Source organism: Heloderma suspectum, chromosome 17, assembly GCF_057233095.1.
Source record: "Heloderma suspectum isolate Gila_16-S chromosome 17, 16-S_ref, whole genome shotgun sequence".
Lineage (NCBI taxonomy): Eukaryota > Metazoa > Chordata > Lepidosauria > Squamata > Helodermatidae > Heloderma > Heloderma suspectum.
In genome coordinates, this window is record NC_139474.1 from 21,009,724 (window position 1) to 21,024,169 (window position 14,446).

At 47.4% G+C, this 14,446-nt stretch overlaps 2 protein-coding genes across 2 annotated transcripts; one reads left to right on the forward strand and one right to left on the reverse strand.

The window, feature by feature from the left end:
- Positions 1–2,047: 2,047 nt before the first annotated feature.
- On the reverse strand, positions 2,048–5,976 carry LOC146334679 (uncharacterized). The gene is made up of 4 exons (XM_084823622.1): positions 5,940–5,976; positions 5,299–5,637; positions 4,114–4,431; positions 2,048–2,234 (listed from the first exon to the last, which is right to left on the reverse strand). Exons 1-4 carry the CDS (start codon positions 5,974–5,976, stop codon positions 2,110–2,112), a joined length of 819 nt encoding a protein of 272 aa, XP_084679748.1. The 3' UTR covers positions 2,048–2,109.
- A 26-nt stretch (positions 5,977–6,002) lies between these two features.
- LOC146334680 (synaptogenesis protein syg-2-like) lies at positions 6,003–14,069 on the forward strand. The gene is made up of 5 exons (XM_084823623.1): positions 6,003–6,093; positions 8,311–8,634; positions 10,748–11,053; positions 13,128–13,247; positions 13,776–14,069. The coding sequence occupies exons 1-5, from the start codon at positions 6,003–6,005 to the stop codon at positions 13,790–13,792; spliced, it is 858 nt and encodes a 285-aa protein (XP_084679749.1). The 3' UTR covers positions 13,793–14,069.
- Positions 14,070–14,446: the final 377 nt, after the last annotated feature.

Below are 14,446 nucleotides of genomic sequence, written 5' to 3' on the forward strand. Positions count from 1 at the left end.
GATGGAGGTATCATGTAAGGCAGACTTCCCCAATGTGACACAATCTAGGAGCTTTCCCACATGACGCATTTATTGTGTGGTCATCCTGCCCTACTCATGGTTGTTTAGGGGCTCTTTAGACCACTTTGTAACTCTCCAGTTTGGTTCTGTTTCTAAAGAGCTCTTTTAGCAAGTTTTTTAGAACAGGGAAAATGTGGTATTATTTCTGAAAGTGAAAGAAAACACCGTTTATACTCTTTTATTTGCACTATTCCGCTATTCTCAATCATCCCAGAATGCAGGACACAGAATCATGGGCTCAAGTGACAGGAAGCCAGATTCTGGCTGAACAACAGGAAAAACCCCCTGACTGTTAGAGCAATATGACAATGGAACCAGTTACCTAGGGAAGTGGTGGGTTCTCCCACACTGGAGGTGTTCAAGTTGAGGCTAGATAGCCATCTACCAGGGATGCTCTGCCTTGGATTCCTGCATTGAGCAGGGGGTTGGACTCGATGGCCTTGTAGGCCCCTTCCAACCCTACTAGAATCATAGAATCATCGAATAGTAGGGTTGGAAGGGGCCTACAAGACCATCGAGTCCAACGCCCTGCTCAATGCAGGAATCCAAGGCAGAGCATCCCTGACAGCGCATCCTCATACTATTCTATGATTCTATGATGAGGAAAAACTTCCTGGCTGTTAGAGCAATATGACAATGGAACCCATTCCCTAGGGAGGTGGTGGGCTCTCCCACACTGGAGGCATTCAAGACGAGGCTGGACAGCCACCTGTCTGGGATGCTCTGACTTGGATTCCTGCATTGAGCAGGGGGTTGGACTCGATGGTCTTATAGGCCCCTTCCAACCCGACTATTCTATGATTCTATGATGAGGAAAAACTTCCTGGCTGTTAGAGCAATACAACAATGGAACCCATTCCCTAGGGAGGTAGTGGGCTCTCCCACACTGGTGGCCTTCAAGATTGCATTGCATTCAAAATTGCATTGAGCAGGAGGTTGGACTGGATGGTCTAATAGGCCCCTTCCAACCCTACTATTCGATGATTCTGTGATACCACAGTGTCACATACGGGCTATGTAGCAGAAAAGCAGGAAAGGAAATGCCCTTGTGTAGCGCTCGGATCTCAGTTCTGTGACAAAGCTGAAACTAGATACAGCAGATTAAGAGCCTCATGTAGAAAAGCTCCAGATGTGTTGGGCTACAACTCCCAGATAGGCTGGCTGGAGGATTATAGGAGTTGTGATCAAAAACATCTGGAGCTCACCAGGTTGGAGAAGGCTGCAATAGACATGCAGATGTTCTGTAAATATAATCAGCTATATACAGATGCAGCATTTTTTGTATTTCTTTTGAAAAGGTGTGCAAAGGAATGTAGTTCTGAGGGTGATCCCTGGCTTAACCCCTAGATATCTCAGGGGAGCCTGAGCAAAGGACACTGGCAAGATGGACCAGCAATCTGCACAAGGCAAATCTGAATGCAAGGTACCCCCCTACCATGTGCTGGTATCATAATTTGGTTGTATGTTCATGCATATGAACAGATGACATTTGGTTCCTATCTTCTCACCACTGTGCTAAAAAGACATTGTAATAATCACAGTGTCCATCTGCAAACGAATCTTGGGCATTGTAGTTCTGTGAAGGAGGTCTAGGACTGTCTAGAAAACGTTCCTCACTCTCACTGAAGTATAGCCCAGGGAAGGGCCGACTTCAATCTTGCATGGTCTACTTAAAAAGCAACGAAGAAGCATGGACTAGCTACGGTCCAGAGATGGGAGTTCAATTTCAAAGCAATAATTGGTATCTGCAGTATCTCTGAAGAGGGAAGGGATGTAACTATTCTGCATGGAGTGATCCTGAGTCTTGAAGAAAACAAGAAATGCTTTGTCGGAGCAGAACGAGATCCAGCTAGTGCAACATCCTTCATAAAAAACAGCCCCAGCGATCCGCAGGCACAAGCTGAGCCACCAGAAACAGGCCAGCATCTGCCCCGCAGTGGAGAGAGCTCTCACATCTGCCCACCCCTGGAATGTAAATGTTGCCAAGGATTTGCCTCTCCGTGAAACAATAGGATTTATTCTGCTTGCGATTAACTCCTGGGATGCGGCTCATCCTGTCTGGAAGCAGCGAGAGGAGAGTTGAATCCAAAGAAAGTTCAGAGGGAGGAGCAGGAATGCCAGTGCGCCCACCACGACGTCCAGGAGTGCTGTGTAGCTTGGGCAGTGAGCACCGCCTGGAATGTAAGACGGGAAGAAACACGCTGAATTACTTGCAGGGGGAATATAGGGTGCTTCAGTGGGGCAGTGTGTCCGCTCTGGGTTTTGGTCAGCACCAGTCAGAACTCTAATGGAGCTCTCCAAAGTGTTGAACCCTATCCCCGAAGCGGGCTCAGCACCTTGGAGAGCTCCTTTAGTGTTCTGACTGGTGCTGACCAAAATCCAGAGCAGACGCACTGCCCCATTGACATTGGAGCCGCCAGTCCTCCCAGGAAGCGGCATTATCCGGACTCAAACCATGGGTCCATCTAGACTGGTGTTGTTGACGCTGATGGGCAGTGGCTCTCCAGAGTTCCAGGCAATCCGGAAGTGTCTATTTGTCCTCTTTTACCGATACATTACTTTGCATACTTTATCCATATAAGGCAAAGAATTATGTGAGATACATTTTGATCTGGAATCTCTGATGAAAGGTAGTATTAAAAAACCTTTCAATAAATACACAAGGGAAATAAAATACTGATATTCCCTGATCTTTGACTCCTGGCAAAATCCGGCAAGGCTTTCTAGATTTTACTACATCTTTTACTACATCAAAACCTTTCAAGCTGAAGGACTAGAAACTTCCTTTAAAAATAAAATAAAATATATTTGGGTATCCAGGGTGGGGTGGGGTGGATTTTGCATCCAATATAATATGTCCTTTTTGTGCAGTGAGATCAAGCATTATGTGCATCCCTGGAGATACACATCAGACATTATGGACTATGGCTGCCGTGAAGGAGACTGGCGCACTAATTCTGCAGAACAGCATGTTTGCAAGCACCCTGGATGAGAGAGATGGGAGAAGCAACCTAGCAAACTCAGCACCAGTTTGATTATGGAACTCGCCTGATGCTGTTTGCAGTTTGCCGTGCCTGGGTTTACTCCACTTTTGCCTTACCTTCTCAACCTGTAGCTTTGTGACTAAACACCTTTGAGGGCTACGCTTGGAAGGGGATGCTCCAAAACCAGACCAACACTTCCCTCAATCAATGGAGGGTGGAGCAGCGAGGGGTTTCAAAAGCGAGGCTTAAATTGTCCTTGAACCCCTCCTGTGAACGCCTGACCATTCTTAGTGCTGCACAAAACAAAGGGGAGAGGCATTTCTAATAGAAAGGATCATTCTGGCCAACGTAGGTTTTACATTCCCTTTAAGTGTGACAAAATGCATTCAAGTCTCATTTGTGAAAATGAGCAGTAGGTTAATAAGAGCAGGATGACATGCAAAATCACTCACGTGCAGGGAATGTGGCGCTCTTCTTCATACTTGTGCAGGAAAGGTTGGGGAGCCATCTGTCGGGGATGCTTTAAACCGGATCCCTGCACTGCCCAGGGAGTTGGACTTGATGGCCTAAATGGCCCCTTCCAACTCTAGGATGCTGTCATTCATTCTGGCCAGAGCAGTTTTAAATGCATCTTTCAGTCCTAATTGAAGCCAGAACTGCCTAAAGCCTCATTTGTGAAAATGGCCAGTATTCCTAAAAAGGTAAAAAGGTGTCCCCAACCAGTCGTGTCCGACTCTAGGGTGCGGTGCTCATCCCCGTTTCTAAGCCGAAGAGCCAGCGCTGTCCGAAGCTGCTTCCGTGGCCATCTGGCCGGCATGACTGAACACCGAGGTGCACGGAACGCTGTTACCTTTCCCGCCAAGGCGGAACCTATTTATCTACTTGCAATTTCTTGCTTTCGAACTGCTAGGTTGGCAGAAGCTGGGACTGAAGACGGGAGCTCACTCCGTCACGCGGCCCTCGGGTCTCGAACTGCTGACCTGCCGACCTTCCAGTCTGCAGTTCAGCGTCTTAACCACTAAGCCACCGCGGCCAGTATTCCTACGATGGTATATATACAGTTACTCACGGGCAGGGAGCGTGACGCTCTCCTTCACGCAGGTGCCGGAAGAGTTGAACCGGACTTTGCAGGTGACGTTTTCCCCACTGATGAGCGAGTCCAGGGGGATGTGAAGGAGGCTGAGGAAGGTCAAGGAGCCGCTGCTGTTCTTCGCCAAAAGGGTCCGGCCCTCTCGCTGGAGCCCTCCGGGGACGTCCCAGGACACCTGGACCAAGTTGGAAACACCGTGAACCACGCAAGCAAGATGGCTGCTCTGTGTGCGCTGGGAGGGTGGATCTTGTCCGGGGGGCTGCAGAAGCATCACCCAGGCGCTCGGGGTATAACTGTCTGGTGAGAAAAGGGATGCAGAGGATTCAGTAAGAGCAGCCGTCTATGCAGACCGACCCTTCAGAATGGCTCCCTGGTGCTTTTCAGACCGTGTCCCAGGAAAAGCTGGATTCCACAGAAGCTCAATAGATTCTCCTCAAGCAGAAAGCCAGGAACTGCAGTCAAGTCTCCTCAAAAGAGAACAAAAAGACCCCCCCCCCCCCGCCATCGACAACATGAAGCTGTGGAGGAGTCTTAGATGTCTCTAAGGAATGAACCATGAGCTGCAGACCAAAAACTAGTCCTTGGGCTAGGCATGTGCTCAGAGGTACCCTGTCCCTTCATTCTAAGTGCATGTCTGGATCCGAAACCACTATTTTTCATTTGGGCCTGGTTGGTGGATTTGGGGGCTCTAGGAAGAAAACAAAGTAGATCCTGCAAGCTTGAGGTCTGTCCCTCCCCTGCCCTCCCCTCTCAATATTTGTGTCACTGAAATGGGCTTCTGGAAGCGACACTTGGGCCAGGGATTCCCCTCGCCTGTGATGGACACCTGGGACAGGCAGAGCCATCTGAGAGAGACTCGTGTTCTTTTCCTCCCTTCCTGGGAGCCCAATGCAAAGGGGAAAGGGCAGCGCAGTTGAGGGGTGTGTGGGACCCCCGTGGCCCTTGTGGCCCCAGCATTAGCACGACCAGTCTGGCACTGGCAGGGCCTCCTCCACATGGGACATCAGGGCTAGTGGTCAGCTCGGCTATTGCTTGCCACGCATGGGCTGCTCCCTCGACGGCGCCTTGCTTTGGACCTGTTGCACTTTTAGAGTTCCACACCGCAATCCGCCATTGCCACGCCGGCCCGTGTTTCCTTTGCAATGCTCAGCGCTGCCCCCTTACCTCCAACAATCAGCAAGGACAACCCGTTGCTGACGTGCAAGCCGGCAAAGCTCATCTGAGCACAGAAATATTGGCCGGAATCAGTCCTCTGGACGTGGCGGATTTCCAGCACCACCTTTCGACCTTTTGCGTCGCAAACAAATTTGTCTGTGGGGTTCTTCTCACCGCAACTCTTGATCAAAAGAGGTATTTCATTTTCTCTGCTTTTGTACCAACTGAATGATAATCCATTGTCTTCAATTGCTTCTGTAGAGCTGCACAGGATCCGTGCTGGGACTCCAACCTCCACAAATTGGAACCGCTGCGTCTGATACAGGAACGAAAGCTGGGCTGTTAACACTGTGGAGAAAACACGTAAGAGCATGAGAAGAACTGTGCGGGAGCAGAACAAGGGCTCCTCTAATTCTGCATTCCTAGAATTCTAGAATCATAGAATAGTAGAAGAGGAATTCCTTCCTCTTCTTAGGATGCCAGTGGCTGAAAGTCTAGAAATAAGACATGCTTGAGAACGTGAAAAGTATTTCATCTAAATTGCAGAGACAAACTTTTTAAAGGTTTCAGAGCTCACAAAAAATCAACCAGCCTAGTTTCTCAGATGCTAAGGGTTAAGAGTCAGGGGAAAGTGGCCAAAGAAAACTTACCGGTGGAGGACAAAATGAGGTACGTGGCCAACAGCATCGCTGAAAGCAGCAGCATCCAGAAGCATGAGCCCCAAGCCCACCTCTGATGTGCAGCTTCAGTGCAAGGATCTAATCTGGTGTCAGCTCCTTGCAAAGGAACAGCTCCATGTGGGTGGTGCAGTGTGGTGACGGGAGCCAGTAGAAAGGTCCATGAGGCATCACTGCTCAATAGTCCCCAGACTGAAGTCCCACTAACTGAACCTTGTTTAGCTGAGACGTCTAAGCCATTGCTGGTCTTCAGGACAGTTGTCTTCTGCCACAGTTTTTGGATTCCCAGATCCTCCTTATCTGCCCCATTCCAGATTGCCTGTATTTTCTATTGTTCTTTCTGGTTCATGTTGGATTCGATGGCCTTGTAGGCCCCTTCCAACCCTACCATTCTATGATTCTCTGTTTAATCAGCATTTACCCCTAAAGAGGAGAGAAGGAAGCCCTCATAGGTGTCAGATTTTGGGTGCCAGTGAAGGACAGATTGTCAGTTACTTGGGGGGCACCAGAGCGATCACTCTATATTTGCCTCCTGACAAGGCTGTTAGACCTGTGTCACCCTGCCTCAGTCACAGGCTTTGACGGGAGGTCCAGATATCGCCATCTTCCACTCACAATGTTCCTATGTTGTCCCACTGCTTCTTCCGTGTTTTCCCTTACCACAGAAAATCCTTTAAGGGGGGAAAAAGATGGAATAGCTGCACAAGGTCTTCCGATGGTAGCCCTAGGAACGCTCAATCTGGAAGCACCCCAAAGGCTGGGTCAGAATCAGATGTTTCATCTCGGGTGGCACAAAGCCTTGACCCAGCTCATTTGTAGACTCACATACCATGTTAATGGTGTTGCATCCCAGAACTTGCAAATGAAAAAAAGGGGGGCAGAGGGAAAGTAGCTTGTGCAGGCTTGCTCCTATTCTTCTTAAAAGATCTCTCTGCTTGCATGTTTCACAAGACAAGCTGTTGAAGAGCCGTGCAAAAGTCCTCTGGGTGGAGGGTGTCTGTAAGACAAAGATGGACAGCATCTTCTGACTTCCTCCTAATTGCGCCCACAGAAGTTGGCAGGAAATGAAAAGCTATTGTAGCACAAAGGAAGAAGAGAGACCCATTAATTTATAGACCTGTTTCCAAGTCCACAAATTGCAAGATGCTACTCCATGTTGCTGGGATTATTCTACTTTTTCTATATAGTAAGTATTTTTGAAATCTGATCTGCTTAAATCTTTTCTTCTCTCATTGTTACTGAAGTTCAGGAGAGCCTTGAGAAAGACCAGTGTGGTGTAGTGGCAAGAGTATTGGACTGGGAGCCGGGAGATCCGGGTTCTAGTCCCCACTCAGCCATGGAAGCTCACTGGGTGACTTTGGGCCAGTCACACACTCTCAGCCCAACCCACCTCACAGGGTTGTTGTTGTGAGGATAAAATGGAGAAGAGGAGGATAATGTAAGCCGCCATGGGTTCCTCGCAAGAGGAAAAAAGGCGGGATATAAATGCAATAATAATAATAATAAAAAGACCAAAATGCGTCCTCAGAGAGAAGAAATTAGTGAATATTATTTTCATCACTCTAAAGTGCATTTTTGTAATGGCAAAACAAGATATTTATAAAGCAGGTTACAGTATTCAAAGTGTTTCAATACATTATATCTAAAATAAAATAAAAAAATTCGCTTCTCGGTAGAAATCAATGAATAACTTGAATCCAGTTTGGATAAAACCAGAGGTTGTAGTGAATGAATCTTGGTATTGATTCTCCACACAGTAATGTAAAAGACAGGCTGATGTATTTGTTTGCTAAACAAGCAAAAGAAGGTTTGTTTATTTTTGGTTAGTAGTGTCAAAAGCTATGATCCCAAACTCACTTTTTGGGGGAAATGTCTTCCAAAGAAATCCAAAGGGATTTTCTTGTAAGTCATTTTAATTTACCAGTCGGGATGTTAGGAATGTGTGAATCGACATTTCGTTTAGTAAAGAGGGATCATGCACCCTTTTCCTAAGGTTTGATAACCTTTCCCTCCTCAGTGCTCCCCACAACAGTCTCATGAGGTTGATTTTTAATAATCTTATTTTACACATGAGACAGAGTGAGAAGTGATTTTCCGAAAGTCTAGTCCATATTGCAGGGTTGAAATCAATGTGACAAAACCAGGAATTGCATTGCTGATTTTCTCTCTCTCTCTCTCTAGGTAACAAGGTGAGTAGAGCCTATTGATGGGTGCAAAGATTTTGGGGTCAGGGTCAACAGGCTGAAATGTGGAATGTGGCAATTAATACAAGGAATGATATGGTTATTTGTTTCTCTTCTGCTTGGTTTTGCACATCAAGCGTTCCTTTGCTTTCCTGGTACAGCTGCTGAATCACAGGGGAATTCAGAAGCACTGCAGCAGCGGACAGAGATCTTGGCATCCCCTGGGGACACGGTAAACATCAGCTGCGACCTTTCAGCTGGATCTTTTCCGTGGCAAGTGACCTGGCACAAGGAAGACCAACAGAAACGCCTGCACAGGATTCACGAGGGTTCTCAGTCCTCAGAACCAGCAGGGAAGTACTCAGGTCAAGGGTGCGACCTGATCATCTCCAATGTGCAGAGGGATGACTCCGGAGTGTATTACTGTGCTGCTAACAGCAAGGAGACTTTCAGGGTCACCAGCAGGACAAGAGTGATCGTCTCCGGTGAGCAGCCCGGCAGATTTTGAGGACAGAGGTCCTTTATTGAATGTATACCCCCATCCAATTGAAAACCTGCTCCCAGCAGCTTAGACCAGGGGTAGGCAGCCTTTTGGGGTCTGTCAGTGCAGTCGGAATTTTTTTCTGGGTCCAGGGGGTGCATATGTAATTTTTGCCATTTTTTTCAGGATTGCCTCTTTTCTCGCCTCCCTAGATTTCTTTCCTCCTCCCCTCCCCTCCTCAGCCGCCTCTTCTCCTGTCTTCTTCTTTCTGCCCCCTCGCTGCCCACCCACCCCCACTCACTCACCCACTTCTTCCACCACCTTCCTTGCCCACCTGCTGGCTTCTTCCCCCTCTTAGACTGTCCCCCAAAAGAGGGTGGTGGGGGCAGAACAGAAAAGATTAAATCAATTAGGGGTGGGCAAACATTTTGGCAGTGAGGGCCACATGCAGTGTCGGCTGGTGGGCTGGAGGCCTCACACGCACACAGGCATACATGCGTAAACATGCGCTCACAGACGCTCCCCCCGCATCCTAATCCAGATACCTGGGAAGAGGGAGAGTCTTTAACTTTGCCCACCTCTCAGCAAGCCCAATTGCATTGGGCAAGGGGGCGAGTAGGGACGACTCTCTTCATATACCCTCTTCCCCAGCATCACTGGGCTCCTGACATGTTCGGAGGAACCGCAGCTCAGTGGGAGAGCCCCTGCTTTGCATGCAGAAGGTTCGATCCCTGGCATCTCCAGGTAGGGCTAGGAAGGAATCCTGCCTGAAACCCTGGAGAGAAACTGCTGCCAGCCGGTGTCAACAATGCCAGGCTAGATGGACCCAGGGCCTGACTCAGTGGAAGACAGCTTCCGATGTTCCTAGTTAAAATCAGCCCTTGATTCAGAACCATGAGGACTAGAATCTTACTTTATTATTAAGAGAAGGTTCCATGTTCGATCCCCGGCAGCATCTCCAAGCTGGAAATACTCCTGCCTGAAACCCTGGAGAGCCACTGCTGCCCGTCAGTGTTGACAATACTGGGCTACATGGACCAAGGCTCTGACTCAGGATAAGGCAGCTTCTCAAGTTCCACACCTTGGGGGTGGCTGGGGGGAGGGAATTGGGAGAGGGGCAGTGGCAGCAGGACTGGGCACCCATGGCAGGCCACCCAGGCAGCCTCCAAAGGCCGCAGGCTGCCTGCAGGCTGCCCACCCCGATAGAAAGTGACAACAAAAACGTAGACCATAACCTTCAAAATAAACAACACCGGTGCACAAATATGTGAAAGCAGATTGAAAAATCTCCCTCTGAATATGAGGCAAGCTCTGGAAGCTTTTTTTAAATAGATATTTTTAAAATGTTCATTATCAATTCAACCTAAAAGCGTAACCATCACCAAGCAGAAAATAAAATTTCAACAATGACCGGGGTACGACAATGCAGTCATTTAAGAATAGAGAATAGCTAAACCCCCTTCCAAGGGCCCACAGGTAGAAGTGCTAAGTACCTTCCAAACAGTCACATGGGACTGCGGAGGTTTCAAGCCCCCCATGTGCTAGTTGGCAAAAGTGACCCATGGATGCCAACCAGTGTCGAAGTCATTGTCAATTGCCACCTTGCGCATGGCCCTTTGCTCTCTGGTTACCCTTTCTAGTAAGGCAACATCCCGACCCAGGCCTCTTCCCAGCCTTCCACTGGAGGTCTGCTTCTCAACTTCCAGGCCGATGCAATTTCCATTCTTGCCACTGTCCAGAAAAATGTCTGTAATTAGTCCCTAATGCTGCCGGCGTTTATTGTCTCCCAAGGAAGCGAAAGTAATCCCAAGTTCTGGTGTTTGGTGTATTGAAAGCTTTTAAAATATGAGAACCTTTCTTTGTCTTTGGAGGCAAGATGGCTCAGAGTACAAAACAGTATGAACATAACCTGTGCCATTGTCCTTCTCATGTGGCCTGGCTTTTGATAATTGCAGAGAGCCAGTTCAGTTTGGTCCCATGGAATCTAATATTTGAGTGGCTATTTGATTGGCTTTGACACTGGGTTTGTTTCAGAAGAATTGTTACACAGGCAGAGTCTAGAGGATAGCTTGGGGTAAAAACCTAATCAACAATGTGAAATAATTGTTGTTTTTCAGATGCTTCTGGGCCCAGTCTTTCCACCCTTCTGCCTTCCTCCTCGGAGGGGGATCAGGCCAACCACAAAATGCCCCTGCTCTGTGTCTTCTTTGGCGCAAACCCTGCCTGGAATACTTTCTCTTGGGATATTAGTGGAGAAAGCTCTCAGGACCAGAGCAACATTGACTTGATCGATGAGAATGGAGTTTTCAGCATGTGGAGTTTGATGCTGATTCCTCCAGAGAGGTGGACCCAGGGGATGCCTTATACCTGTTCAGTCCAGGAGAACAGAAACATCAGCAGCACGGTAGTGTCCAAAAACACAGGTATAGTATGACAAAATAGCTAAGGACTGCTTATGCCTATATGATAAGGCATATCATATAGCCTTATATGATAAGCATATTATCAGCTTATATTATATTATATTATATTATAAGCATAAGGCATATCATATAGCCTTATATGATAAGCCTTATATGATAAGCTTATATGATAGCATGAGCAGGATTATGCTGCCCCAAATCCTGAGGTGGGCTACAGAGGCCTTGCTCACATGCCCATCACTAACAGCTATTAGGTTGGTGGGCACCAGAGGCAGGGCCTTTTCTGCAGTGGCTTCTAATTAGGTTGTTGGCCTGAAAAATGCCACTTTTCTTATGAACTGGTGTTACACTGGATGGTTTTAGCTAACTGGGACCGTTGGTTCAGAACATATCCCAGGAGGCTCCACTATATTCCTGAGCCCAGTTCAAGGTGCTGATGCCTACCTATAAAGCCCTACGCACCTTGAGACCCAAGCACCCAAGGGAGCACCTACTCCCATATCAAGTCGCCTGCACTGAGGTCACCGGCTGATGCTCTCGCCTGGGAATCTGTGTCATAAAAGCAAGGCAACAGGCGACTGGAGAGGACTTTTCTGTTGTGGCGCCCTGTTTGTGGAAATCTCTCCCCAAAGAAGTTTGCTTGGTGCCCACTTTGTTATCTTTTTAGGTGCCTGGTAAAAAAAAAAAATGTTTTTGAAAAAATCCTCCCAGAACATTTAGGTGTGTTTCTCAACAATGGAGTGTTGTTAAAATAATTAACAACACTCCATTGTGTTAATGATTTCTTTAAAACTGTTTTGTGTAATTTATTGTTTTAAACGCTGCAAGCCACCTGGAATCAATTGATGAGGAACCATATATAATTCCTTTTAATAAATAAATAAACAAACAAACAAATAAATGGACCAGACCTTTACGCATTTGAGGGTGGTCAGGTTTATTCATTTGTTTGTGATACTTAGATACTACTTAATATAATAAAATCTCTAAGCAGTTCACATATAAATATTAAAATCACATTTAATGCGATATTAAAAACAATATCAACTGCTGGAACAATAAAAATCACATTTAAAACACACTATTAAAAACAATTCCGATACAAAACAATACAAGGCACAGTTAGATGGATTAATTGCAATTAATTACAAGCCAGAGAAAGCCTGGGAGGACGAGTGCATTTTCAGGAGGCGTTTGAAACAAGCCACATCTTCTGCCTCCCAAACTGCAAGGGGGAGGGTTTTCCAGAGGGTGGGCACCACCACCGAGAAGTCCCGCTGTCGAGATATTTTGTGGGCACGTTCCGTTGCTTGCAGAATGACCAGCAAGGCCTCCTGTGAAGATCTTAAAAGTTGGCTGGGTACGTATAGGGGAAGGTGGTCTGTTTTGGTGATGCGAAGGATACAGCCTGGCCTTTACTGGGATATGAGGGCAGAGTGGTAAGCAGGCAAAGCCAGGCAGAGCTTTGAAGATAAGGACCGGGAGCGTGTGCTGGACACAGAACTGGGCAAGAAGCCAGTGCAGGGACTTGAGAAGCAGAGTCATCTTGAATGCAGTTGACCATCCTCCCCAGGAACAGGAAGTGCATTAGCTCCAGCCAGATAATGGCTTTTCTGCACAAAGCATCATGTCGTGCACTCACACGGTTGTTTACGGGCTCTTTAGGCAATGCTGTGACCCTCTAGTTTCGCTTCTGTGTTTAAGCAGCATTTCCAGTAAGTGTTTTTTTTTTTTTTTTTTTAGAGCAGGAACATGCAGCATTTAATTGTGAAAGCAAAAGGAAGTGCTATTTCCTCTTTTGTATTTGCACTATTCTGCTACTCCACAGTGACACCTAGAGGTAATGTAGAGGAATATCAGGAAAGGAAACGCTCCTCGTGTGGTGCTTGGATCTCCAAACTGTGATGAAACTGCAAGTAGATACAGCGGATTAACAACCTTGTGTAGAAAAGCTCTCAGTGTACATCGATGGTGGCAACTGTAGGAACTGGAGGGCTTTGGCCCCCTGCCCTGTACACTGTCCTGCACTGCATGGTCTGGCTGCTGATCCCCTGTGTGTTTCTCTATTTTCCAGCTCCTTTTACAGGCAACTGCGTTCTGTTTCCTGCGTTGTATTATCATAGAATAGTCTGTCTTGTCATCCTCCTATTAGTTCCACCACTGGTCCTATTCTCCAGAAGGCGTCTTGCAGGAGGTAATACATTTGTACAAAGCATTGTGTTAAACCCAGTCTTTGCTCACGTGTAACTACGTTTTCCCTCTTTTTTGCTGTCCTCGCCCAGAAGCAGCAAACTGATGATGTGCAAGCCTATCTTATGAATATAGGGCTTTTGTTAGAACGGATGTGAGGACTTCACTCACATCCACTTATTTCGTTAATGGCTTGCATTTCAGGTTAGTTTCAGTGTTTGTTTTTGTGGCATTATTGTTGTTATCCTTGGTGTGTGTGTGCGTGGGTGCGTGCGCGTGTGCATGTATATATTGCAATGCAGTGAGAATAAGAATTTTAAAAATCCAAGAAACAGAAAGAAATAGCAGTACACGATAGAGCAAAAATAAAGAAGCAGGCAGCCATTGCTGTTGGAAATAGTGAACACCCAGAAATCCCCTGACCTTTTATTTATTATATTAGATTTATTAGCTGCCCGTCTGGCGGGCTACCCGGCCACACTAGGTGGCATACAGTACTAATAACCTTGTTGCTGTTGTGGTTTTTTGGCAGATGCTCTGCATAACTGATGCTCAGATCCATGACATCATCAACTGTGAATCCATATCTTTCTTAGCCATGAATTTGGGATCCCTGAAAGATGCCTCGCTTGTGCCACCCCCAAAGGTATGAAGATATGGAGCATCTCACTCCCACCAGCTGTGTATCCTCCAGTGTGCACCGGCTCCCATGTAACACGGAAAACTGGCAGCATCACAGATAGAGGCAGTAGTTGTAGGACTATTTCCCAGAGTGGGATTGACCACGGACTGGGTCAGACACCTTGGAAGGGAGCCTGGACCGAGAAGTGAGGTGGCCAACGTTAAGGAGTAATATGACGAAATAGGAAACAAGGCATCACCGACAAGAGATAAGAGAGGGGGAGAGCAATCCTTTGGCCCCTAGACAGCATCTAGTCTGGGGACAGTGCTCCGGCCTCGGGTCCAGGAGTCTGTGCCCCTTGCCCCCTCCCAGCCAGTGTGGAGAGAACCATGCCGCTGCCTCTCTGAGGTCACAAAGGTGACCTCGGGGAGGAGGGAAAGGGGGAGGTTCTGTGGCCTGGGTGGGCCAGCTTATGAAGCATCCGCCAGCCCCCCCAGCCTCTTTGCCGCTTTCTCCACAGAGTCCCAGCTAGATGGGCAAAAAAGCCCATCTAGTAAAAGTACAGAGTAGGAGGAGCACAG

Coding starts and splice junctions, on each gene's coding strand:
- LOC146334679 (XM_084823622.1), bottom strand. CDS start 5,976: ATGCTGTTGGCCACGTACCTCATTTTGTCCTCCACCG. Junction 5,638..5,939: donor CCTCATTTTGTCCTCCACCG/GTAAGTTTTCTT, acceptor TTTTCTCCACAG/TGTTAACAGCCCAGCTTTCG. Junction 4,432..5,298: donor GTCCTTGCTGATTGTTGGAG/GTAAGGGGGCAG, acceptor TTTTCTCACCAG/ACAGTTATACCCCGAGCGCC.
- LOC146334680 (XM_084823623.1), top strand. CDS start 6,003: ATGAGCCCCAAGCCCACCTCTGATGTGCAGCTTCAGTGCAAGGATCTA. Junction 8,635..10,747: donor GACAAGAGTGATCGTCTCCG/GTGAGCAGCCCG, acceptor GTTGTTTTTCAG/ATGCTTCTGGGCCCAGTCTT. Junction 11,054..13,127: donor GGTAGTGTCCAAAAACACAG/GTATAGTATGAC, acceptor TCTATTTTCCAG/CTCCTTTTACAGGCAACTGC.